General features: G+C 37.4%; 1 protein-coding gene across 1 annotated transcript in view; it reads right to left on the minus strand.

Moving 5' to 3' along the window:
- Positions 1–702: 702 nt before the first annotated feature.
- Positions 703–27,164, minus strand: part of INO80C (INO80 complex subunit C) — a 30,436-nt gene continuing 3,974 nt past the window's right edge. The window contains 4 exon segments of the mRNA XM_068195588.1: positions 703–1,418; positions 5,745–5,812; positions 7,498–7,609; positions 10,526–10,636. Coding sequence (XP_068051689.1) covers positions 1,287–1,418; positions 5,745–5,812; positions 7,498–7,609; positions 10,526–10,636 — 423 coding nt within the window. The 3' untranslated portion in view covers positions 703–1,286.

The following is a 27,164-nucleotide window of genomic DNA, read 5'->3' on the forward strand; positions in this document are numbered from 1 at the left end:
ATTCCCACAGCAAGTGGTAACTTGTGTAGCAGCCAATTCTAGTGCCACCACTACAGGAGTGTTGATGGAGTGTGGGAGTGAAGGCTGTGTAACTGGGGACTACGGACAGCTGAGCCTGAACTTGGAGTCCAGATTACAAACTAGCAAGAGTTTAAGGCTGGGACAAAGACTCAGAAGTGGGAAGACAGTAGCTTGTCATAAGAAAGAGGACAGAAAGAATGTGCAGAAAACCTCTGCCCCTTTGCCCCTAGACTTAGTTTCAGGAAGTCATGGTCATTCTTATGCTGGTGTGTTGGCATGCACCTGTCAGCCATCCCCACAGCAAGAGTCCAAACTCTCTTTAAGTCTCCTTCTTCTAAAGTATAACAATGTTCTGTGGCTCTCAAGTATTCTTTTGGTGTCTGATGTTGCTAAATTCAGTGTTCTAATGTAGAAGGCCTTGCCTTGCTGAAGGCCATCTGGTTGTCAGAATGCCAGTGGAGAGTGTAACTCCTGCTTCTTACCATTTTTTAAAAGACTGGGAAATTAGTACTTTCTTCATAGTAATTAATACAAATACTGTAATCACTAGGAAAGGTAGAAGAATATTTTGGCTGTGAAATGATGCACTCAAAAACTCCAAAGTGTCATGATTAAGAGTTACACAGTGATTTGACTGGATCCTGTTACACATATTCACAGATGAACATGTAACAAGCAATGTATTTTACAAGCAAGTTTGAGTCCAACTTTATTTATGTTGGCAGTTAATTACAAACATTTGTGTCTTCATTTCCACAGAACCCTGAAAAGTCATCACAACAGCAGCACTTGCTGGGTATTTTAGCTTCATTTTACAGATAGGACAAAGCTCATAGCCAAGTGGCAAGCACATCTGGTAAGGCAGGTTTAGACATTTCGATATCTTGTTACCTTTTCCTTAAATAAAATGACAGTTTCCTCTGAGCCAGGGTAGTACATAAAATATACAGGGTGGAGATGAAATCCTGTCTTTACAGAAATTAATATAAATTATAGTACCTGAGACATTATAGTACAGATACATATCCTTACGGTCTAAGTTATTCTGTTCACCAAACTAAATTGCTAACAAATTGGCAAACTAACAAATATCAGCATTTGTGAAAATTAAATCCATATGTTCTTCAAATGCATGTATCATCAACTACTTCCAGATGTATAAATCCATGGATAGTTTTAAAGAATCTCAGTCCCACAGTCAGTTTCCATCATGATACTCCAAATGAGCACTGTTCACAAGTGATGTACAAGAATATTTAGGCTGTTCAGGAAACAATACTTGTTGCTTTCCTTAGAGCCAGGTATCCTGTAACCACATCTGAAGGGAGCATCCGAATATAGGCAAATTCTTCGATAGTACTAAATCTTAGCTTGCTCTGTGGATCTGTGTAATTTGCCTGAAAAAGAAACAATGGTAGAGATATGATTCAAATAAAATTTCTAACCATAACAGTAAAAGAAGTATCTTAATTACAAGACCACAAAGCAGTGAGTTTCTCTTCCTAGTTAACAGCACTGCTGTTCTACGCAGCCACAAGTCTGTCTTTTTTTCTTTCTCCTCATGTGAGAACTTACGAGAAGTTAACAGACCCCCTAAAAATCAGATTAGAAATGCATTCAACATAACAGAGGGCTGAAGTAAGCTCCCTATAAAACACAGTGCAAAAGAAATTCCTCAATTCTCTAAACTCACCCTAGCAACTCTCTGCCTTGTGCAGTCTCTCTCAAGGCAGCTCTCCAAAGAGTCAGGCTGTTGCCAATAAATTGCCCACAAAGAGGCTGAATTATGGGTGCTCTGATAGCTTTGGACTGCCTTTCTCTTGCTGCATACAACTTTGCTTTTAATTTACTTTAAAGTGGTTGTTAAAGCTAGGGAGTCTCAGCTTATGGTTCTGTGACTGCACTGATAAGAGATTTGAACCCAGCATTGTGGTTTGCTCCAAATGCCTGCTTTCAAGATAGCAGCCTGGCCAGCTCACCCTGGGCTACGCTTGTATCCTCTGCTATATTTGGACCCTGGGTGCCTGGGAGCGGTGCCAGTTTCCTTCTATCCTCTCCCCTTCCTTGTTGCTACAGAAACCTGGAGCACGGCTGAGCTCAGGGGTAGGCCAGGAGGCTGCACTGGGAGAAGGCAGGCATCAGGGCATTGCCTCTCCATGCTCAGCCTCCAGGACAATCTCTGCCTCTTCGGCACTGGATTACCAAGTGCCTGCCAAGGCTCCAAAAGTGTCTTCTGTGCCTTTCTTTAGCATGTGATGGTGGCAGGCTGCAAGGCACAGGCAGTTGAGATCCCTCAAGATATTGATACTAAAAATAGGAAAGGGCAGGAAGAGCTGGTTATAATGCAGAGACCTCTACATTTTTATGTTGGAAAGCACCTGTTGACCATGGTAACAATCCAGCCAATCATTTAGTTTGATATGACTTAGAAAATTTAGTGTTATTTGTAGCTTTGTTTTCTTTACAAAGAAACGCTGCCAGGTTAATTAAATGCAGTCAGCTAACAGTTCAAGCCATCAATTAAGTTTCAAGCAAATGGCAAAGTTAGAAGATTAGGAGGTATAAATTTATACAGCAGGTATGAATTTACTTTTATTTCACTCTACATCTGGCCTCATGTAAGAAAAAGCTAAGCAATTAGACTGCTTTTCAAATGTGCATAATTCTGTGATAGATTAACCAAGCAATATCTGCAATTTGTCTTGTGCACCGATCTAGGTTAAAAATATTATGGCAGCTCTTGACTGCTCTGGTATTATGTATTGGGCTGTACTGTTTGCAGACACTGATGTATTGTAACCAGCCATTCATGCCATGGCTTCAGCTTAAAAACAAACTTTACCAGTACTCCAGCAATAACTAGAGATTAGAATATTAAATTAAGATTAATTTACAAAGAAAAACTCTGTCCTGTTTAAAAACTAAGTCAAAGGCCATGGAGACATGCTCTTAAAATACAATAAACTGGGTATCTCAATCTGTTTCTATAGTAACAGGTCGATCCATTTTCAGAAAAGGAAGAGAAATATAAACATTTGAAGGTTTGGGGTGTTTTTTTAAATCTGCTTTACAATAAATTACTCTGTTTTGAATGTTAAAATACCTAAATACTCATTTTGCAAGTTTGCAAATAATAGGTTTATTTTGCAGTGTCAATACAGTATATAATAGCTTTAGAATTCTAGGCTGCCTTACAAATATAAATTGGCTGCTCTGCTGAGACCATTGGTAAATTTAATTCCATTTGTGCTACACACAGAAAGAGAAGGGGATCAGTAGAATTTAATTGTGGCATCTAATATAAGAGCAAGTATGCTGATTGAGAATGTTTTAATACGCTTCTCTTTTTGTACCTAGTAGACAATTTAATTCTTCCCTAAATGGGTAATGCTAAGGAATTCTTTTTCCCCCGCAAGGGGAATCCAATATTCCCACTGAAAATATATTCTTACACAAATGCTTTTATATTTTACACAGAAAATACAGGCACATTTTTCTAATACTACATTTCAACAATATTCTATTGTCCCACATATGCTCCTACTAGGACATGATCTTGAAAGCATATTTAGTGCTTCTTATGAAACATTTCTAGCCTAGCAATTTAAAGGACACACTGTCTCAGCTATTTTAATAAAAAAGGGGTTTTTTTTAAATGTGGTAATTTTATCATAGTCTAGAGAAACCTTGCAGGCCTGGTAAAATAGGAAACTTAACTCACAATGCAATTAGAGGATGGAAAATTGAGAAAAAAAAAGTGAAAAGAGAAGAAAAGAAAACAAAAGCAGCACTGAATCAATTTGTATGGAGAGTATCTATATGAAGCTAGAATAGTTATAGTACATAAATCACTGATGGAAAAGGAGTGCTTGTAAAGAAGAGCTGAATAACTGAGAGAATTTCCTAAGGTTTAACTGACCTTTAACTGGTAGGGATGTGGTCTCCACTCCCATCTATACCCTGCATCATCAGCCCACTATAGGTGCAACGACTGATTAGTTTTGAAATACACCAAAGGTTAGTGCTGGAAAGCATTATCTGGTTTCTTGGAGATGGGGCAGGAGTCTGCCTGGCTGGAGGGAATTATCTTCCCTGGATTTGTGAGCATTCTCTTCCATTTGCTGTCTGACAGCTCATCTGTGAGGGAGATGTTGCTTTTCCTCTCCCTCTTGAACACCAAGGGTTACCAGCCTTTATCTGAGCAACTCACTCCCTTTCCAAACCACATTCAGAGGCACAGGCTGGACAAATGCCACCTCCTAGGTCCTCATTTAAATATGTTACTTAAAAAATAAAGTCTAAGGAAATATATGCTACCAAATCAAGATCAAATGCTAGGATGTGCAGGATTACAGTTGGAGCTATAGCTATTCTTTGATGCCTTACTCTAAATATCCCCTATGAGGCAGCCCTTAGTTAAGTGCTCACACATTTTCTATCCTGATGAGGACTTTTTGCCTAATTCAGTGCACAGAATGCAGGGTGGCATGCTAACCTGCATCAGCATAATAAATATGTACCTTTAAGGACATCTCCAGGAGGTGATATCAAGCCTGTGAAGGTGTGCTAGTGCCCTATGCTTGAGAAACAGTTTAAACTGAGGGAAGTGACACAGAAATTCTGTTCAAGACTCTTTGATATTACAAAGTTTTCATTATTGTACCTATTTAGTGTAACCATTACTTAAACTTTATTTTTCCAAAATACAACATTCCCACTCATTTCAATTGTAAGAAATGCACAGACTTCTGCAAAATAAATCACTGGCATTTGAAGGTGAAAAGTGAAAAGATATGCTGTTATCAATACCTGATTTGTTGTAAGTGAAATTATTCATGTAAGATAGGAACAGTTTCAACAGGAGATACAAAATTTTTGTTGGGCACAATTCAATGACTTTACTCCTGTTTTGTGCCAACAGAATCTTTGGGGAATTCGGGCACCAAATGGTAACTACCAAGACTTTCTGGAGCATGTGCAAACCGTATCTAAGTCAAATGTGTTGTTGTTTTTTTTTTTTTCCTTTCTCCTCTTTCTTTAACAAAAACATGTAAAGGGGCCCATCTGTGACACACAGGCTATACATCTGCCAAACTCCAACTTCCAGCTCTGAAGCATTGGGGTATCTGAAATTCTCAACAATCTATGCCAAGTATCTGTTTCAGGCTGATTTGTTTGAGGCAAAGTTTGAGAGCGATGATAACAAGGGATTTATTTTTTTAACTTGGTGGAAAAGAGGACAAACAATAAAATTTTGCCTCATCTCATTACTGAAAATTGCTGAGCCATCTTTTTAAAACTTCCTCTGCAAGATACAATGAAATAAATCCACATCCAGGCAAACAGCATGGAAAGTTTCAGTCAGTGTGGGTGTACCTTGGCAAAGTGAACAGTAATGGAGACTGTGGATTACCAGCTTTCCCTGCAGCTATCTTAAGAATTAGAACTTATGGGCACCAATGTAGATTCTACAGGTGAGAAAGAGGTGTCATAGGAGTTACTTGGCAGGACAAGGTATTTAGTCTGTCCTGACATCTATTAACAACCTAAGGATTTTGTCATGTAGTGACAAGTATTTGGGGTTTGGTCCTAAATCACTGGATAATTATTAAGCCCAAGTCTGAATAGGAACTTCAGCATATACATCTTTTGCAAAACAAGGCACCAGCAGTATGTCATTGTGGAAGGTGAAATGTCAATTTTTAGGGGGAAAAAATACTTACCGGAAGTCCTGAGATGTCTGAATATTTCTTAGCAGGTTTAAAAGAAGGAGGAGCATCAATATTAAAATCTAGAGAGAAAGAAAGGCATAAATTCAGTGTCTCATTATATATATATATATGTTCTATAACATAAACCTGTTCTCTGAGGTCTCTAATAACTAACAACAGTAAGGCAAAGAAATATGAAGCAGAATTACCTCTGAAACCATTTAGCCTGTTACATGTAAATCACAGCCTGATCCTGCTCACCTATTAATAGAGTTTAGCAAACAGAACTGCCCTCCCCAAAAGGAAAATGCCAGAGACATTTGAAATGTGTTTCTTCCAAGTCTTAACGAATTCCCTTGCAGTCAGTCACATGAAAGAATAGCCATTATCAAATGCATACTGTATGTTAAGACTGTGAAACATTGCTCAAGATTGCAGCTTTGAAATACTGTAATCCAGAAAAGCAAAGTAATCTTTTAAATCAGTTAAATCTTTAAGCATGTACCACTTTAAGCCTAGTCAATGACCTAGAAAATTGTCTGAATGTTTAAACTGAGGGTTGGAAATTGCTGTTCTTTGGTGCCCTTTAGATAGCAATTATCATTCATAAACATTTTTTAAGATACAGTTGCTATGCTTAAGTAGTTAAATCGTCAATTTTGGATGTTTACAAAAATATCTTGTACCTGAATGATTTCTTTCCTCTTTCCTGATCTCCCTTACAATTCATTCAGATGCTATGTTCAATTCAAACACTCCATCCATATCAAATTTTTAACTCATCATCTCATAATTCAAAAGACCCTAATGCCACAGACAGCTGGTTTTAAATATGAAACTGAATTTCTTTTTCCTCCTTCTTATAAAAAATCCTGTAAATTTCTGGTTGCAAACAGAGCATAGTAGAAATAGCAACATCAGCAGATTGTCAGTTACAATGGCCAGGAACACACAGTAGTCTGCATTTTTCTGTAACAGTTGCATCTAAAACACTTCAAAAAATGGCAAGCTATTTTTGGATAAAGCACCAAGTCTGACAAAAAGTGTATGCATATGCTCAGTTCTGAAATGCCTCCACTTGCCTAAATAAAATCTGAGGATTGCATTCAGCTGGCAGCTACGCTCAATAGTACCCTACTTTACAAGCAGACTTGAAGAATATCTAGATTAAGACCACTGCTGTAACTCTGCTCCCGTGGATGTAACCGGCTAGGACTGCTAATCAGCACTGCTAATAGTGTAGTTTCAGCTGTGCTGCACTAAAGAGAGGATGTAGGATTTAAATCTTCCAAGAATCTAGGATAAGGAGATGGATAGGAAGCTTGGGCTGAGGTCTAAGCTACTGCAGGTATGTGGCTTAGCAGAAACTATTTGAAAAGTGCTCAAATATAGGTAATCAAGCAGCAGTCACTCACCAAAATACCTCTGGACTGTACACAGAGGAGGAGGCACCTAACCAGTAAAAAGGTGATAAAAACCTCATGGGAATAAGGGCTTCTGACTTGGTTTGAATAAATATTTTTTCCTTATTAAACTCTCCCGAAAAATGTATTTGAACTTTGCCATGATACTCCAAATAATTTGCTTCCTCTTATTTCCACTTAGGGCTGATGAGTATGATTGGAGAAATCTTAAATGTACTACTGGACCCTGTTCAAGCAGGATACTGCATGCACTGATGAAATAATTTAGGTTAGTTTTAAAGAAAGTTATTCGTGTGGATTCTATTATTTATAAATACATGCAAAGCGTCTAAGCAGCTTACAGCTAGGATCATTTAGTTGCCATGGCAATGCCCTTTCAGAAGCAAGAATTTGTTTTAGGTTCTTCCATGTTCTGTTCTTCTTGCCAGCTGCTGCTCCACCAATGCCGGAGTGCTAGAATTAAAAATATGGTGTTTAGAGAAAAAATAAATAAAGAATACTATTTCAGAGCATGACACTTCTATTTCATAGTCTTTCTGATATGTCTCATCTTGTCATGAACCATTTGTTATTCTCACTTATCTCATCAGCAGGCTACTATACTGTACACTTTAATCTTCGCTGCAAGCAAAAACAAAGCTTTTTGGACTGTGTCAAAGCTTCTATGTTTCCGATTAACTGAAAGAAAGTAAAATCTGTTTTTTACATGGAAACAGAAAATCAATGTGGTTAGGCTTAGCCTGAGATTAGAGGATACTGTATGTACTTCCTATAGTATTAGAAGTTATTACTATGAAGTTGTTTCTAAAATTGTGATTATACAGCTAAATTTTCTCTCTCCTTTTTATGGCACATTACAGGTGCAGCTCTTTTACAAATTATCCGTGACTGCAGAAAACACAACTGATCTTGCAAAATGTAATGAATACTATGAGAAACTTTCTGGAAATTTTATTTTTCTTTCACAGGCTAGGAGACAGAATAATAGAAAAAGAATAATAAATTGTATGTTGGCTGCCAAGACAATTTTGCATTTTGAAAAGAACACTAATGGAAGGCTTGCCACAGGTACTATAATGGCAGTTGCAGTTATCAAATGCGATTGCTACAGAGTAATTTATTTATGTCCCTCCAGAGACAGAAGCTGCACAACATACTGTACTACTTCTAAATGATCAAAGGACACAGATTTATGGCTTAACTTCAGAAAAAGAAAATATTCTTACAACTGAGAAGTTGCTATTTCTGTTAATAATTACTACTTGCCCCACGAGTCTCATTGAAACTCAGTGAAGTTCCGTAAACACACTTTTGCTTTGAATGCTTATAAATTAACCAGTTAAATTGATGAGGATGACAGGAGGAAGGATTCAATGAGAAAACTTTTTTTTTGTAGACATAAGATATATTCAGAAAAGATGCTCACGAGCTGATGATATACTGGGTTTTGGTGATGGATATCTAATTTAAAAGACACAAGCAAATATTCGCTCTTAGGGTATCACCTTGGTCATCTAAAGATCATTGCATAATAGAGACTGCTACAGCATGAGATGAAACTACATGTACTTCCACACTACTAATTCAAATTCATTGCATGAATTTTCCCCCAAATCACTGAATAATGAATTTTGTTCAATAGTCTCAAAACCAATCTGTTTTTATATGAACTTATGCCTCCTAAAAATGGGGCTGAGCATCACCTCACACACCAACCATGAAAAAGCAACAACTGCCAAGCACAAATGAACCAAACAAAGTTCAGAGAAAGCTGGAGCTAGGACAGGTAGAGCTACTGCTCTACAGCAGCTATTGCTCCACACTATTGTTAGAAAGTCTTTTTCCCCTCACCTATTGCCAGAGGATGTAAATGCCAGTCAGAAAGTTTAGGAAAAGGTAATTTCTTCCTCCTTCTCTTAAGTCTATCCTCTGCAGTGAGCTAATGGTTCGAACTTGGGCATACATATGAGAAATAGACACTATTTGAGTTATTTTCTTCCTTTTAAGGCAAATTAGGCTGGAAAGATGCAAAAATCCATCCAAATTGTTACTACCAGGTCATACCAATGAAATGCTGATTAACACTCAATGCATTTATTCTCAAATTAGTTACTGTATTGGAGAGGACAATTTCATGGTTTTTTTTATAACTGCCTATTATTTCTGCAGCAGTTGCCAAAGACCCTGTACATTCATTATTATTTCAAGCATGCAGACATTAGTATTGCCTCTTTGGAAATGGTGACATCCCTCTAAGAACTGAAGGATCAGCTCAGGGCTTCATAGATATTTAAATCCTATGTGGAAGCTACATGGGCTGCCTCTGGGAACAAAAGGAGTTTTTGCAATAAGTCTCATTTCTCAAAGATGCTGGTGCTTGCTGGAGGATTAGTGAGTGAAGTATACAGTAGTCATTTGAATGCCCCTCTCATGACTGAAGTTGTCTGCAAAGCTGATGTAGAGCAACTCACATGTCAGAGATTAACTTCATACCCCCTGCCAAACCTGTGCTTAGTGAGCTGTGCATTGCCCGATTACTCGTTATGTGCTGTGGGATATTGTATCTTGTTCATGCGGAGTGAAATCTGGGATAAAATCCTACTTTCTAAGTACTGGCTTAGGACCAGCAGTCTGAGAGGTTTGCTTGTCTAGAATGCATTTGTACAGTGTGCCAATGAGTTGGCCTTGGCACAGCAAGATAAAAAGATATCAAAAACAAACTCAGCATTATTAATTTAATCTTCTTCACCTTCTCTCCCAGTTTAACCCTCAGAGTTAGGAGCCTGCATTTCATCAGCTGTCAGTGTTTACATGACTGAATGCTGGCAGGCCAGACTTATAGGGAGCACAGAGCATTTTGCTTCTAAATCTAGCCATGACTGGAAGAAGACACCACAAATCTGTTAAGAGTTTCAGGGACCAGAAGAGGAGCAAAATGCCATTTGCTAATGACTCTCTGGCTAATTTCTAGCTCAACTGCTTTGCAGCCTGCCTTGACTAGGAACTGGAACATGGGATTCATACATTCATAGTCTTAATTGTTCCTCTCTAGCTGTGGTAGTTTGTGAGATACCATATCATAAAACTTCCACACTTACCTGCACCTAACAGGTTTCCTCACTCTGTTCCAGAATTTAATAGAATAGTTCTGCCTCTGGAGCAGTGCTATTTTCATGTTATAACACAGTGCGCACTTTAGACCATGGTGTTACATGGATTGAGGTGAATTTCTTAAAAATTGTCAACCTTTTATTTGGCTATTAAGCTTCTTTTCTTAGTATTTACACTAGGAACATGGTTAAATAGAATCCTAGTAAGTCTTTTATGGGAAAAGTTTGAAATTTCAAATTGTTAAAATAATATACTTACAATGAAGTTTGGGTCTTTAAATGGTAACGGCTTGGCAGTAGTTTCCGCTGATCCTGTGCTGGAGTCTGTGTTCAGAAATTTATTTTCACTCACAGCCTCTCCACCTGCACTCTGCAGAAAAAATACAGTCTTACTGCTTGTTACTGTGAGCAAGTTTAACTGGAGACAGAGGCATCTGCTGTACTACCTGTTGCCTTTTTAGCTTTCCTATCTCTTTTGAATCTAAAGACGTTGTATGCCAAGAGTGGGGAAGCATGAAACAGAGTATTTCTCAATCAATTTACGAATGACACACAAAAGGGAGGAGGGGAATAGAGTGGCCAAAGCCCACTGAGTAAAGACTGCATAGGATTTATTGCAATATTAATAAAAGCCACCTCATCTTATTTTATAAAGTGCAAGACAGCATGTGCAACCCAAAACAGCAGAAATGTGCGCTGTTTTAGAATGTTTTGTATAAAGTATTAACAGGAATATATAAAATTTATAAAAAGGCTTTTCATCAACTTTCTAAAGAAAAAATGATCAATCATTTTATTCTTCATCCTTGGTGCCAGCTGTGCTTGAGCGAAGACTGAGAAAAAGTATTTTATTATATATTATTTTTATATGCAAGCTTCACAAAATCTAGATGGGTGCTAGCTAGGGTTATCTAGGTTTTCTTTATGGTTTGTTTATTTATTTAGCAGGAAGAGCAGTCAGAAAAGATGTGTGTGACTGGAAAGCTAAAAAAGTTGTGTGGCAGTCTAAGCAATTTCTGATAATTCTGCACAGCTGAGTTTATGGGATTTTTAAAATTTGTTAGTGACCTATAAGGCTCCACATTACCAGAACTCGCCCACGCTACACACATAAATATTTCTTTGAAATCCTCATCTATCCCAAAGTCAGTGCAAATTTTGCCACTGAGTTTGGTAGTTTATTCAATAGGAATTCATACCTTGATTTTTTTTTTTACTTGGAGTAAAAGCTTGGCTAAAAGCTAAGTCAGTATTTACTGAGCGGATGGTTAAAATGTTCTTTCATGTTAGGTTTAGAGAGATAATACTTAGGGGGGAAAAGTGTTTGCCTGTAAAAACCTTTTCTGTTGATACAATACTCATTTAAGTATGAAAAAAAGGATTGCTATTATTTGTGGCTTATTGGAGTACCTCTACAAACTGGGCCATATAGCAAAGGCCATGATTCAGCATATCTTTCTCCATGTGACTACAAGGGAAGTGCTTTTACTCTTAATACATGCAAAAGTAATTAAAGGATTAGGGACTAGGCAAGTTGAACTCTTCTTAGGGGAAATACTTCAGTCATTCTACAGTGCCTGTTTTCAACACAGCAAAGAGAGGTCTTAAATATTGGAACTATAAAGTAAAAAAGCAATGTTTCTAGTGCCTTACTAAAATAAAAATATGAATAGAAATAATCTGTTTTCAAAACAACACAGTCCTCTCTAAGTTCATATTACGGGAGATAAGGCAATAATAACATCGGCAGAAGCAACACTGAAGCCTGTAGCTTAAACCTGATTCTTCCATTGAGGACAGAAAACATTAAAAGGCAGTGACTGTCAGAGAAACAGAACAAATGCAGACGGATGTTTCCAAACATGTACATTATGTGGCAGTGAACAGAGAAAATATCTTCATCAATCCTGAGTAAAGTGGCTTTATACACCGAGTTCCTAGGTTTCAAAGTATATTCTTGTACATGCATGCTTCCAGCACTTCAGATTTCAGCAGCAAACATTAGTCAGCTCTGAGAAAGACAAGGCTTGAGATACAAGATTATTTTTCATGAATTCATTATCTCTGATACTGCTCATTATCTGTGTAAATTCTCTTAAGTAGAAGAATCAGCACTCAGATTTATTCTTCAAAGCATTCTTGCCTTTTCTTTGGTACCATCTGGTTGGTTTTAAACCCACTTCTACAGATAATTACTTTATCACTTTTGCCCCTTCAGTGATCTTCTCCTAGGTATTCTGGTTTCTGTGAAACAGGCTTTGAGTAGAATTTCAACAATATCTCAAAACAGTAACTAGTACTTTGAGACTCAGCAAATAAAAATAGTTAAATAGTAAAGGGGAAGAAATTTTCTTATACATATAGTCTGTAATTTCTGCAGCTGGATATACTTACATACTACCCTCACTGTCTTCAGTGTTTTTTTCTGTGTGGATTCAGTGCTAATTTTGCTGGTGCAGTGGGAAGGAAAATAAGGAATTGTTCCTGGCAGGACAAATCTTGAATGTAAATACTACATGTAATTTATTTTCCATACCAACTCCTAAGAGATTTCAGGTATTAGAGCAGCTAAGAGCCAGGCTAGTTCTCATTACAGGACAGATGTTGATTTTGTTGGTGCTGGTATCCCTTGCATGGTGATAGAGGCAGCAGGATCTAGAGCAGCAACTGCTGCTTTTTGGGTTTGTTGCCAATCAAGGTTCATGGGATCACCCAAGTCATCTTCCAGTGCCAGTGAGACATAATGCCAGCAGTAGCCTCTGGATCTGTCATGGACAATTTGAGAGCAGCAGTTTCCTGTCTAAGGCAAAGGGTGCAGGGCTGTAAAGCAGTTTTCATATCACTGAGGCATGCAGCTGATACCATGATTTCAGAGCCCTGTGACAGACTGTGAAGCAAATAAGACTGAGTATTATGATTCCAGTTAAATGCTGGAAACTGAGATAAAGACATACTGTAGAGGCATGCCAGTTTCCTCACTCAGCACTGCTTGCAGGAAAACTCTGATTTTCAGCAATGGGACCATGGCAGAGAGACACTCAGCTAATGTGCTTCTCTTTCTGGAAAAACATTAAAGAGCTGTGCAGAAGCACTGCTTCCCAAATAATGTGCTATTGCACAGAGGCGTGAACTCTGGCAGTACAGAGTTTTGAAAAGCTCTTCCCGTGCAGCCTGCAGAAGTCTCTTGATATCCTTTGCAGCTTTATAGCCACATACATGCTTTAGAGGCACAGAGCAAGTGCCTCTAAAATCTACAAATCTCTCTGGCCTATGTTTTAAACGTCAGGATTTAAAGCATAGGAAACTTCATGTAATTTTTCAGGTTCATTTTCTGAAAGTTTTTAAAGGCAGGGGATATGGATCTACCTTTGTTCTGACAAACACATGTTTCCTAAAAGAGAATAATACAGTGATAATACAAGTCATTATTTACAGCCTGAAAAGAGATTCCTCAGTGAACAATTACTGCACAGTAAAGGTAATATTTAACTTTTACTATCAGTTGAAAAAATCTCTCCCAAATGTGCTTGTTCTCTTGGTCGTTTAGATTGGAAGACAGTTCATTCTTCACTGTCATGTGTTGGGACAAACAAACAGGAAGAATTCAAATGTCCTTTGTAGTCCTGTGAAGTGAGGTGGTGTCGTGAGCACAGTGAGGAAGTGTCTGTCACCAGGGAACACGCTCTGCTCAATGTGTGCTGTAACCCCCAGTCACGTGTGGGACAGCTTCCCCTTCCTGCCCAGTCCACAGCCCATCCCCAGCACATTTTCCCTACCGAGCCACTCTCTTAGCTAACTCCCTCAACCCCAGACTCCTGGGATAAGCCCAAATGCCTTGCTGTGGGGCTAAAAAGAAGGTGCAACCAAGGGCTGAAATGCTCAAAAGCTTCTTTAAAGTTTCTTTTTAACTGATCTTGTAAACAATCTTTATGGGAAATTCAATATACACTTCAAGGAGAGAGCAGCTCTTAACGTGCACTCTATAACTAAATTGTGTCTTTTAAATAGTAGTTTATGTAACTAGGGCTACAGGGAATTTGTGCTACATTAGTCACTAAGCAGTATGTTTTTATCCATAGTCTGTTGAAGATCATAGCAACAACGATTTTGGAGTGGCTTTAGGTTTACAGGGTACACCTGCATGGAAAAATGAAGATGTGATGTCAGTACAGCTGAATATGCTTATGCTAGTTTTACCTCAAATAAGGATAAAAATACTGCAGTAAAGACTGCAGCTAAGTCATCAGTAACCATCAGTAATTCATCCTCTCCCAGCACCTCTTTCTGTGGCTCTTAATCCCCACTGAAGTCCATGTTGCCACTTCTCATGTTACCCCTCACTGTTCTTCCCCTCCTCCTCCCAGTATCCCCAGGCACTGAACAACCTTGACTGGAATGGCATGTATTAAAAGTCATAGGCAGCAGGTCAAATACTTCTTACAGGAGCACTTGTGCAATTTTACTCCCTCTGTAAAGTCGTGTTTATGTGCTTCAGCTGAATTTTAACTACAACCACAGTATGGCAAGTTTGCAACCTCTATCTCTCCTGGGATAGACGAGATGAATAGTGAGGGGATGAGCTTCTATTTTGCAGTTCTTTTCACAAGACCATGTATCGAGTATTCAGAGCATCCCTGCTGGGTGGGACAATGTCCTCCCTGTTATGTCCTAGGACTGGGTGACGGTCGCCCAAGGGAGGAAGATGGCAGAGGACTTGGTAGCAAAAAATTGAGACAGACTGAAAACCTGCAGCAAACACTTGGAAGTCCTAGTAAGTTTGTTTTATGAGCAGCCAAATCTGGGGAAGAGACCTGACCTATGCTTTGCTACCTTTATATTGGTTTCTTTTGAGTAAAGCCAAACCTCAGGAATGAGCCTAGCTTGGACCCTGCTGTATACTGTCTACACTGGGAGGAAACACACTGGGAGGTTGCCTATTCACATACTACTTTCAGTATTAGGTTTTTGGTAGGTCTATTAATTTTTTGTATATATTTTGTTCCAAATTCCCTACCGCAGATGTTTTCACATGATTTCCAAAGACTGAGCCATCTGTCTGGTTTTATTTAGAGAGGACAAGCAAAACTTGTTGATCGTGGAAGCTGATTTCTTTGTTTTGGCTACTTCCAGATGGAACAGGCTTTGTGAGGTTTGGGATGGGTGTCTGCAATGACATTAAATACCAGGTGAAATGAGCTTACTATGAAAGTGCTTGTTCCACTCATAATTTTTTTTTTTTTTTATTTCCCCCAGCAAGGATTAAAACTGCGAAAACATCAGTATATATCAGAATAGCTGATATATACTGAAGTAAAATTTCTTAACTATTTACTTTCGGATTACATTCTGTAATATTTTTAAAATTATTTTAGACTAACAGGATTTTACTATGTATTAAAAACCCATGAAAATATTAAACATAAAGTCAAGATGTAAATGCGTGCATTTCTGGCATCCTATCACTGCATACCATGCATGTCATGGCTTGCAAAAAAAAAAGGATTTGCACATCACTAAAGGTATAACATGATCATCAGTGGCCAGTTTCACTAGGTGTTAACAGTTTTACATGCTAAAACAAAGTTTAAAACCAGAAGGTAACTGAACAGTGTGTTGGTAAATCAAAACTCAAATGCATAAATAAATTCTATGAGAACTGGAAAGGGAGTTTCTAATTTAAGGATGCAAAACCAATACTGAAAACATTGATTCTTTCTGTTTTCTGCAAATCATTAATTTGTTAGTTTTGACAATATATTGAGTACAGGAATTGTAAATGAAGGTGACTGCACATGTGGGATTCTGGTCTGGTTTTGTTTCTGCATTCAGTATTTCTGAAATGCTGGCTTTGTCTTACAGTGATGATGAGAGTGTTGTATGTCACCATTGAAAAAGAAGTAATTAGAGGGGTCTGGCCCCAAGCACCCAATTTACTGAGGAACCCATTTGTCTTCAACCTTTCTGTGTGAAATTCAAGAAATAGTTTAAATTACTTTTACTTCATTTTGGCAGCTCATTTTCATAATCACAATTCATAATCACTACTACAATGTTGCTTTAACTCAGCTTCAATAATGGTGCATGTCTAATTATTCCTGTAGTAGGTTACTTCCTAAGCAGCAATATCCAACTTGTGGCAACTTACTTGGCTTTTAGTTGTGTGTAAGTTCTGTGATATCCTGACAAGAGCTGTGGCATGCAGCCAGGGAAGAAAATGGTAATTTAGAAAATCAATGGATAATACCTGTATTTTCACTAGCAGACAATTACAGTGAGTGAGAATGCCATGTGGAAACAGAGCACGAATGTCACTAGATGACAGCAGCGATGATATGAGCAGACTTTTTAAAATTGGGAGTAGATCCTGAATGTCAGCTATTTAACAGAGTGCCAGCTAATACTGCTCATACTGGAACATATATTAAGCTCTTTGATTAATATATTAGCTCTCACTATAACAAGGCTGGCCCGGGCTCTTGCACATTCTGAATATTTAAACAATTTAACTTTGCATGATGACATGACAGGGGCCATTAAAACTTGAACACGTACCCTCTGGCAGACAAAAATGCAGCTCTTTACATTGCTGGGAATAATTCACTGAGAAAGGTGTCAGAATTAGATGTGTTTAAGCTCAAGTTAAAATGATGGTTAAAAAATTTTTCATTGCCAACATTATAACCATGCTACATTTCTGAAAGCAAACTTAATGAAGACTCAGTAACAATGCAGGACTGACAAAATAGCACTGTTTAGAACGTGATTAATTCTACCCACATCTGTGACAGAAGGGTTTGCTGGAAAGACCTTTTCAGTAAAACGTATAAACATGTCTTCCTCATCTAGTTGCATTTTACTAGTTCTTGGATTCAACAGGAAAAACTTTTTCCCTCTTCCTTTCTACTCACTAAAATGAAGCCCAGTGCAACTTCCCCATCCTTTTCTCTCTCAGCATTCGGGTACACGGTAGTATTTTAGGAACATTCTCCCTTCACAGAAGGTCCTACCTTATTTTGGGCATAGGACAAAAAACAGTTCAGCTTGAAAATGTTCAAATGCCAAGAAGGAAAAGAAAAACCCCTAATCTTGCACATTCACAGCAAATTCTGTTCCGCAGGTCACTGAGAAACTGAATTTACTTAAAAATCCCTGAAATCCTGAGTAGCATCCAGCTATTGAGTACAGTGCAGATCATTGTCCTCTATTTCAAGCAGCAACTTGAGTTGCAAGTTGGCAAGTCATTTGTGTATACAGTTTAAATTGGGAGTAAATCCACCTAAGTCAGTGGGTTTCATCAATGTCAACTCATCTTAAAAGACAAAGGTCCTGGTATAGGTTTCTGCTTCCACTGATATCACAAGTAAATATCCCAAAGGCCTGACAACAAAAATATTTTTGCTAAAATTACCACATTGTCCTCAGATACTACTGCTGTTTTCACTTATAAAGAAAGCTAAAAGAGGGTTGTTAAAAACAAACATAACAACACAAAGTTTGAAATTAGATTGTTGGATTATTATAATAATACTTTACAATTCCAAGTATATGTATCACTAAATGCACTTCTTCTAACCATTTCCCGGAGGATTTTTGAGTCACATGTCAAACTACTTACATGTACAAGACTTACAAAACCTGCCTTTCCTAAAGCAGAGGTCCTTTCCCTCTGACTTGCTGAGTATTTCCACTGAGCATCAAGAGTTAATCAACTGTGCAAATTAACTCCAAACATATGACTAAAATTTAGATATAATGTGTGCTGTTTGATATATAAGAGTATGGGGGAAGGTGTTTGAAGCAGGACACAGAAAACACTTCAACTGCAATTTAAATAAATAAAGATAATACATAAAGACATAAGCTGCCCAGATAGCAATCTTGACATCATGCTTTCAGACTTCTGCTGTTCTGAGGCGAGTTAAACATCTCACATTCCAACTGCCTCAGAAAGGCTGAATAAAATTTTACTCATGCACTAAAAGATTGGACTGTCACAAAGTGATGGATGGCTTTTCTATGCTCTCTGTAGGGCATTTCAATACCATAGACTCCAAGTGCTCTTGATTAAAAGGCGACATTCTCATTTAGGGTCCTGTCAGCGCCTGAGCATAAAACCATTTTCATTCACCTGCACTGGTGTTTCCAGTGACAAAATACTTACCAAAATGTATAAAATGCTAATTACTTTAGTCACTTTGATAGAGGTATAAAATACCCTAATGCAAAGCTCTATTATGATGTGTGAGGGTTAGAATTCAAAATTAAAAATGCAACCAAAGGGAGAATAAGATTTTAATTACATTCCCCACCTCTCAAGCATTTCTTAAAAACCTGGGGGAAAAAGACATAGCAATTTCATGACACAAGATCTCCTTTCACAATGGTACTGTTCACTTAAAAAAAAAAACACAAATGAACCAAGAAAAGTTCACTTTCTTCTCTTCAAAATTATTTAACAGTCAAACACAGAATAAGATGAACAAGCCTCAGTAAAAAGCTTGGATTTATTCTCAAGAGATTTCAAATGCCAAACATGTTTTCCCATTTAAAGACTTTTAAGTACTGTGATAGGCAAAGTTTTATAACTTACAGAAATTTAAAGGAAAAAAAATTACTATTTCCTGTGGGGAAAAGTCTCAAATAAAATGTAATTGGGACGCAACTGTGAATAGCTTCATGCTATCCCAGAAAAGCTTGGTTTCATTTGCATTTGCCAGAAAGCTCCCTTTGGCTTAAATAATTGGAAGGGATCTCTCACTTTTAGATTTCATTTGGTGGAGTGGGACTACTCCTTGTTTATACAATTTGACAGTTTTCTTTATTAAGAAAATTTTACCTTGGACAAATTCATAAGCATAAGCTGAATGGCATTGCCGAAGTGGCCCCAGAGCTGAAACTTTCAGTATATTTGGAATCCAAAAGCACATGTTGGGTCATACTTTCATCAAGGGTAAAAGTGAGCTCAGTTAACAGAATATTTTCATCCCTCTAAATAAAAAAGTCTCCTAAATTGATGGGCCTTAAGACTGAAAATGGATGGAAGCATACTAGCAAAAAAGACTATAGTAAATCACAATTGAATTTTTATAAAAAACCTGCCAGTGTGTTCCTTTCTCTATCAGAAAAAATCAGTCAAGGACTTTGGCTAAACTGCATCTTAAAGTTTAAAATACATCATTTGATACAGAACAGTTAAGGTCAAAGTACTTCTGGAGAAAAGTGTGGAGGATTACAATATGTTCATGTGCCATTAACATTGTAATCCTGCTCAGGGAGGATACCAGAATCCCTGTGCCCAGTAACAGCCTTCAACCAAGGTAGAAGGATCCAAGTCCCTTCATCTACACGTGACTGAATCAAGGACAAGGAAAGCAAAAAGTTATCAGCTCCTAAGATTGATGGGAGAGTAACTTCACTCTGAAAACAACAAAACAAAAACCCTCAGATTTCTGATTGTAGTTTATTCTGTAGAACATTATCCATTCTGGTGGGAAATAACACTTGAGTAACAAAGAAAAATGAAATATTTCATCAAGGAAAGGCAATTAAATAGTTTCAACTGAAAACGGGGTATTTTTCAGAGCTCCTACTCTATCTATTTTGCTAAGGAAAATACACACCTGAATTAGAGAAGTTAAATTTTACCTTCAAAATTATATGGACTACTGGGTAAATGAATACAGAAAACAAATATTCACTTTTGCATTTTCCCTATTTTTTTGCACATTTTAGCACTTGATTCTGTTTTTCTTGTGACTTTAAGGATATTAAAATTCTAGTTTTATTTCATTTCTGCTGACCACACTACTTCTGCCATGGTGCATTGCAGTCTAAAGTTACTTAGAAGAAGGTTTTTCCATTTGTGCACAGGTTTTAAGACTGCCATACTGAAACACCATGTCAGAAACACAAAGCTTGGGTACACTGATCTATGAAACATTGCAATGCTCAGGAACTGAGAATAAAAACATTCTTTCTACAGACCTTTGAGAAGTTATCAAAGGTATAATGTATCAGAGAGCAGTAATTTTATCACATGCTCCAAAGGTCTTTTAAAGAAGACAAGAAAATAAACTATACCTTAGACTTTAAACTTCTTCAAGCTAAACCTGTCATCTTTATTATGTGTCTCATACTATGGGACAAAAAAAAATCTGGTTGCACATGCCCTGAATACTGCATTCACATTCCTTTCTCTAGTAAACTCACTACCAACCATTCCAACTTTGAATAGTGCACCAGTTTCCTGCACTCAGCAGAATTGTAGGTGCATTATCCAATGGATACCTACATTTAACTGGATAATTAAAAAAAAAAAGTTGACAACTGAACCAAAACAAACATATGGCAACTTCTAATTTAGATTAAAATAAGGTAATATAAGTATCTCTTGTAGACTATTTTGAGGCAGCTCAGGAGAAAAAGGGAAGACAGAGTTGTATGGTAGAGCTAATTTGAAGGCAAATTTCTGCAGAAACACTTGTACAAGTAGGTGGTTGTTTACTCAGCTATGCAAGCTCTGTGGCACTTCACCCTGATACCATATATTGAAGTTGAGGAACTGCAGCAGATCTGAAAAGTGCCAGACAGTTCAGTGTTTTCAAATAAACTTCTATCCCAACTGCCTTTTTTTTGCTTGAAATAAAACAGAACTATTAAAAGACTTGATTTGCCACTACATTAGAATCAGTGAAGTTTTGGTATCACATCCACAATCGTAGGTGAGAGGGGAAACGTAGTATTTAACATTTTGTGGTGGGTTTAACAGGATCCTGTTTTAAGACATTTCCCACAATGAATTATTCAGCAAATAAAAAAATACCTTCTGGACAGATAAAAAGGACAAGCATAAAAAAGGCAAGTCTGTATCTGTAAAAAAAGGCAATTCTGGCTGCAACAAGTAGGTTTAACAAAAAGTCAGATGAAAATGGAATTTCTGACTGGAGAAAATTCCAGCTCATTAATGTGAGCCTTAAAATAGCACTTCTAGTTCTAGACTATGTAAATAAAGATAATCAACTTAAAGAATAAGACCTTTCCAGATTACTGCTTTCTTTTGAGGAGCCAGAATACACTGTGCATACATTCATCAAGGAAAAATGGCCTTCTTCTACTCCAGTTTGTTGACTTTAATAGCTAATTTTGCTGTCAGAACATTGTCCTGTCCTTTCAAGGGAAGAGCAGTTCTACTAAAACATAACCATTGTTACAGTGTAGGGAGACGTCATACTGTCTGAATGTGGTCGTTGATTTTTGTGGTAATTTTCACGTTTGAATCTGCCTATGACAGGAGTACAGGACTGTTTGTTTAGGGAGAGGACACACCCATCTTAAGTCATACAACCAGACATCTGGAAGTTGACACAGTAACACTGAGTCACTGACGCTGGAAGGGGTCTCAGGAGGTCATCAGCTCACCTCCAGCCCAAAGCAGGGTCAAAAGTGACCTTGGACTAGATTCCTGGGGCTTTGCACCAGCAGGCCCCAAGCACTTCCAAGCGCAGAGATTGCACAACTCTCCGTGCAGCTCTCCATCTCCCTGGCTAGAAATCAGTGTCTTACAAAATAGAAAATACTGGTTTTAGTAACAAAAAACTGTTTTGGACATAAGCAGTCATATAATTTACATTAATTACTGCCCTAATTTCTGCATGTTCCAATTCAGCAGTATTTTGCTGTAGTCCTGAGGGTTTCAAGGCATAAATGTAACAAAGTTTTTAGAGACAGAGGAGTCATCTTTTATTAAAGGTACCACTTTATCTGGAAAATTATCTGGATGGACTGCATACCAATACACCACAGACTCAACAGAAAGATTTTTTTTGGCACATAGCTTTCACACAGTTTCCTAGAAGGTTTTAACTCCCTCCACCTTTATCCTAAATGATGAGTGTTTTCACAATACTTTCTCCCTCACCTGATGAACATTGCCGATACTCCTGAGATGCCAATAACCTTTTCTTCAAACAGGGTCTCGATTCATAGCTATCCAAACTCTAAGCAGTAGTTCTTTATTTACCTTGGGAAGTTGCTGTTTCACTTTCAAATATGAAAAAATACTTAAATGCCTGAAATTTGATTTGAGTTTTCCAGCTGTACTGCTTAAGTGATACTAGCCACACCTGTAAACCTTGTCTAATTTATGCAGAAACTATCATAGGTGTCTCAGCCTTTCCTGCCTTTCTTCTTGTTCTCTCATTAACTCAGAAAAGTAAAAATCTGAGGAAGCAATAAATAAGGCTGTCATGATAAGCACACTGCATCCTTATGAACATTGGGGTAAGTAAAGCTACAAGCATATCAACTCTTCAAGGGCAAAAACTCAAAAACCTAAGTTGCTTAAAACTGTATAGAAGGTTTTACCTCTAGGCCTGTGAATGTTTGCAAAATGAGCTATCTTTTTTAATTACATCAGATTTTATGTAGTACACATATTAGGTAGGTTGTACACAGAAACATGGAATTTTGTGTGTTTATTGAAAATTAAGGACATATGATACACAACAAACCATACTTCTCTGTTTAATAAATGATTAAAAGGCAAATATGATACTAAGAGTCTCTTTTCACGTGGTAAATCCCAGCAATGGCCTACAATGCTTTATAAAAGGAATTTTATCTTTTAATTCTCAAAAACACTGCATATCCACAGAAGAGTCTTTTAATCAGCAAGGACAGTTTTTCTTCCTGAGTCAACCAGTACTTACATCCTGGGGCAAGGCAATTACAAGACATATAGCCACAGACATTCACCCCATCCAAAATGATGGCTCCACCACAGTGTAAGTATGTATTACTCACAAAAGAGTTTCCTTCTATCCATTTCAAATTTGTTTCCTGAATTAACAGTATTGCATTTTTATTACAACATAAACACATCTTATTAGATGGCATGACTATTTCACTTTTTGCCTAGAGTTTACAAAGGAAATTAGTTCTGATCCCTGCTTGCACAACTGTGTATCTTGTATTAAAATTATCACAAGACAAAATATGTAACAGAAATAAAGACCTAAAATACATAAGCAGACCATTCTGATAACTATGTTCGCTACTAAACCATGGATTTCTTCTCTTTGGAACAGAGAGAAAACCTCCATCCTTGGCTGTACAGGAGAACACCTATCCACACTCCCACACCAGATCTGCTTTTAGCCCAGTGGTTAGGGTGTGCTTGGGAAAAAGAGGGTTTGAATCCCTTCAGGCAGTGGCAGGAACAGGTAACTTCAAGTGGAAGACAGATTAAGGAGTTGTAAGGACAGATGATATAAAAAGTGCGTAAGTGTGCTTCTACTTTTGAAAGAAAGGATTTAATACCTGCTTTCAAAAAGGCAGATGTTCATGGTTCTGGATCCCAAGTAGAATGAGTTTCCTAAATATTCTGGGAGAAGTATAATTAGGACCAGTACATATTTCTTGATAAGTTATTTTGGTGGCATCTCACAGCAGAATCAGCTGATGGACTTAGAGGCTGACAGACAAGCAATATGACAGCTGAAGCTGTTAATTTCTAGGCCTTCCTGCAGGCAGGGATCAAGCATTTCATTTAGTCTGTTACAGTCAACTAATGAAATCCAGAATTGCAATGAGTATGCAAGCTCATGAAGTAGGTTGCTTGTAGTGGACAAGTGGTTTTCCTTGCCATTTGGTCGTGTCTCTTCTTTGTGCTACACCCCACAGCTGTTAGACTTCCCTGTGAATCAGTCCAGTTCACCAGTGCGGCAGCAGGCAATGCAGCTCCCAGGAGAGGGGGTATGTTTGGCAAGTCCTGGCAGCAGACCTCTATCAGTGGGAACAGGTCTGGGGTGAGCCAAAGCTGGCATGATGCACGCAGCAGGAGCATGCAGCTGAGACTTGTGGAGGTGGATAAGAGGGAAGAAGATAGGAGAAGACTGGGACTCTGATAATGAGAAACTTATTAATTTGCCTAATTGAGCCTCTTAAAGTTGCAGGTGTGCTTTGCAGTGAGGCAAGACAGGCTGTTTGTTTATGGCTATGAATTCTTGTGTCAGGGCCAGGCATACTTTACAACACAGTGTGTCACAGCTTTTATGGCCTTCTGCAGGTTTAAATCTGCCAATCTGTCCATTCTGTTTTCTTGGAATGTTTGAAAAATGTGTTCACAACCCTCATAGCTAATAAATTAATATTAGCCTTTCTAATCCAAAACAAACACATTGAATAAATGGATATAATATATAATTGATATAACTACAAATGCCTTGCTACAGCAAGAATTGCAGTGACTACCAAACACAATTATTGCACTTTAGAAAAATGTGAAAAACAGTCTAACACCTTTTCAAATCTGCAATATCTAGACAGTTAAGTTATTGCAAATTTTCTTTTGTTAATCTGAATATTTTATAGCACTGACTGGATTCTGAGATCACTTTTTAGTGGTACTATCTCTCAAGAGAAAATTTCATGCTGAAGTACATGTAAGAGGTGTTTTAGATTGCTCTTTCTCCTTCAAAAAATAACCTATCCTATTTTATCTCCTTATGATAGAAGTGGTGAACCATCTTTATTAAGTCTCCTAAATTTCCTACATATTTATTGTGAATCCTGAAACTAGGTGTGATCATATTAAGACTCCATTTTCTGTTAGCTGAAGGATAGATTAAAATTGTCTGCTAGGACAAGTGAAGAAGGGTAAAAAACCCATGACACCAGCATACTGATGCCCATAGTAAAAGGCAACACACATATGCTTTTGCCTTTTTACAACATACAACATATGTGTTTACTCTAAAACTAAAATCTATTCACATTTGGTTGGGGGAGGTAGGTAATTCTCTGATATTGGCATAGTCTGGTTTAGAAATTCACATACTTTTATGATTACAGATCATCTGAAGCCTTCAAAATGTGATAAATGTCAAGCAAAGTTAATTCTTAGCTCTGTTTTGACAGTTTCCATTTTAACCTAGATTGCTCTCTAAAAGCAATTCCCTTTTTAAAATAAAACTAAGATTAAAACACACATAAATTTTTGCAGTTTTCTTAGAAAATCTGCTTTTTGTCTTTTAATTACCATTTTTCCCCATCAGGGACTGGAGGGATTCTCATTCTTTAACAGATTTAACTTCAAATGTGCAAGTGACAGAAAATGGTGCTTTGGGATAATCCTGTTTCTCTTTAGTGGACTGCCTGAAAATAAGATATATTTTGGGAAAAGTATTGCAGCTATTCACTATCAGCTTTGTTGCAGAAAGTATCTTTGTGGTGCAGACTCTGAAAGGATTAGAAATAAGCGGTGACCCTCTGAGAGCTTCATTTTGAGAACTGCAAGTCTGGGGGATTTTCAGTGCTCTGTGGTCTGGTGACATGTGCTGTGATGCCAGAGCACATTGATACGTGTGGGATAGCTCTGTCAATTGAAATGCTACCTGCTAAAACTCTTGTTAAGACACAGCAATTTGTTTTGAACTGGCTGCTAGTTTTGTAAGAGCCAAAACTCTTGGGCAGGGTTTGGTACAATTGTGCAAGTGGCTGAACTTGAAGAGCTCACCTTAGAAGTTTTTATCAGTAACTAGCAATCACCTGCAATGTATCATGGTATCTATATTTCATCCAATGGAAGTGTCATTTAAATAAATTTAATTATGTTTGAATTAACATACCATGGGAACATATTGTATCTTTTAAAGACATCATTCTAGGCAAGCAGTAGCCTCAGACTGGAATGGCTTCACTGGTTAAAATTAATGTATTTTTGGTTACTGTTACAATCTTACAGGATGGGAGAGGTTTTAAAACACAAAGTGTAGTCTAGAGCATAATGACATGATAGCTTTTTAATAAACTGGTGAATAGATATGTATATCTCCCTACTAGTATGCTATGTCAGGTTCCTTCTGTCTTTCAGGGCAGGTGGATTGGTGAGAAACACTACTTGTTTATTAAATTTCCAACTACAAAGGAGAATCATGCTTTTCTGTAGCAGAAAGTCTAATATGGAATAATACTAAAATAATTAGAATAAGTTTAGTATCATACTGACCGCAGTAAACAAAGTCTGAAGTGGTAAGTAGGTAATTTTTAATTTTCACTCAGAGAGTTGTCATACTGTGCCACACTGAAGGAGGTTCTCTAAGAGGTTGTCCCAGAACATGGTGACGGCAGCAGCTCAGCTCAGTAGCTCTTGTGGTCACTTGCCAATTCTGTAGTCAAACTCACTCACCCTAACCTCGATTTTCAGGAACTAACAGCCAGATCAAATGGGCTCTTTAAAAAAAAAAAAGTTATTTTAAAATTGATTTGATGATTTTCCACTAAGAGTGCTAGCCTTGGTAAAATAGCATGACAAGAGAATTGATTAAATTTACTGATATTTAGGGTTAAATTCTGTGCTGTTTATGTACTAGGATAAGCTTCCTGCATTTAGTGGGCAGCTTTTGAGTACATAACAGTAACCACATTAATATGTATCTATTTAAGTCCACTTATTGAACTTACATGGGTCTATCAGAACTGTGAAATCTGATGATCTTCAGTTTATGAGATAAAAACATCATAATACAGATACATCTAAAATAAAAATGGAGTTCTAATTGTATCAGAGTCACTTCATTTATTTTTGTGTGGTGCATTAAACGAGCTTATTTAACAGGATAGTAACTAAATAATTTTATTTTCTAACATTGTAGTAGAGTTTTTGCTTTTAAGGATAGACTGAGAAATACAGAAAGCATTAAGCAGACATACCAGTAGTATTGCTGCAATATTAATAGATAAAATCAATATAAATACTTCACTGGTTTGTCTGAAGTTATTTCACAAATAATGTAAGCAAATTTAATTTACCATATTATTTAGCATAATTTCTCTCGTTAATTTTTCCTATAATAAAATCAGAAACTTTTTTTCCAAATCATTCTCCTATCTTACTGCAA

The sequence above is a fragment of the Anomalospiza imberbis genome, chromosome 1, assembly GCF_031753505.1.
Source record: "Anomalospiza imberbis isolate Cuckoo-Finch-1a 21T00152 chromosome 1, ASM3175350v1, whole genome shotgun sequence".
Lineage (NCBI taxonomy): Eukaryota > Metazoa > Chordata > Aves > Passeriformes > Viduidae > Anomalospiza > Anomalospiza imberbis.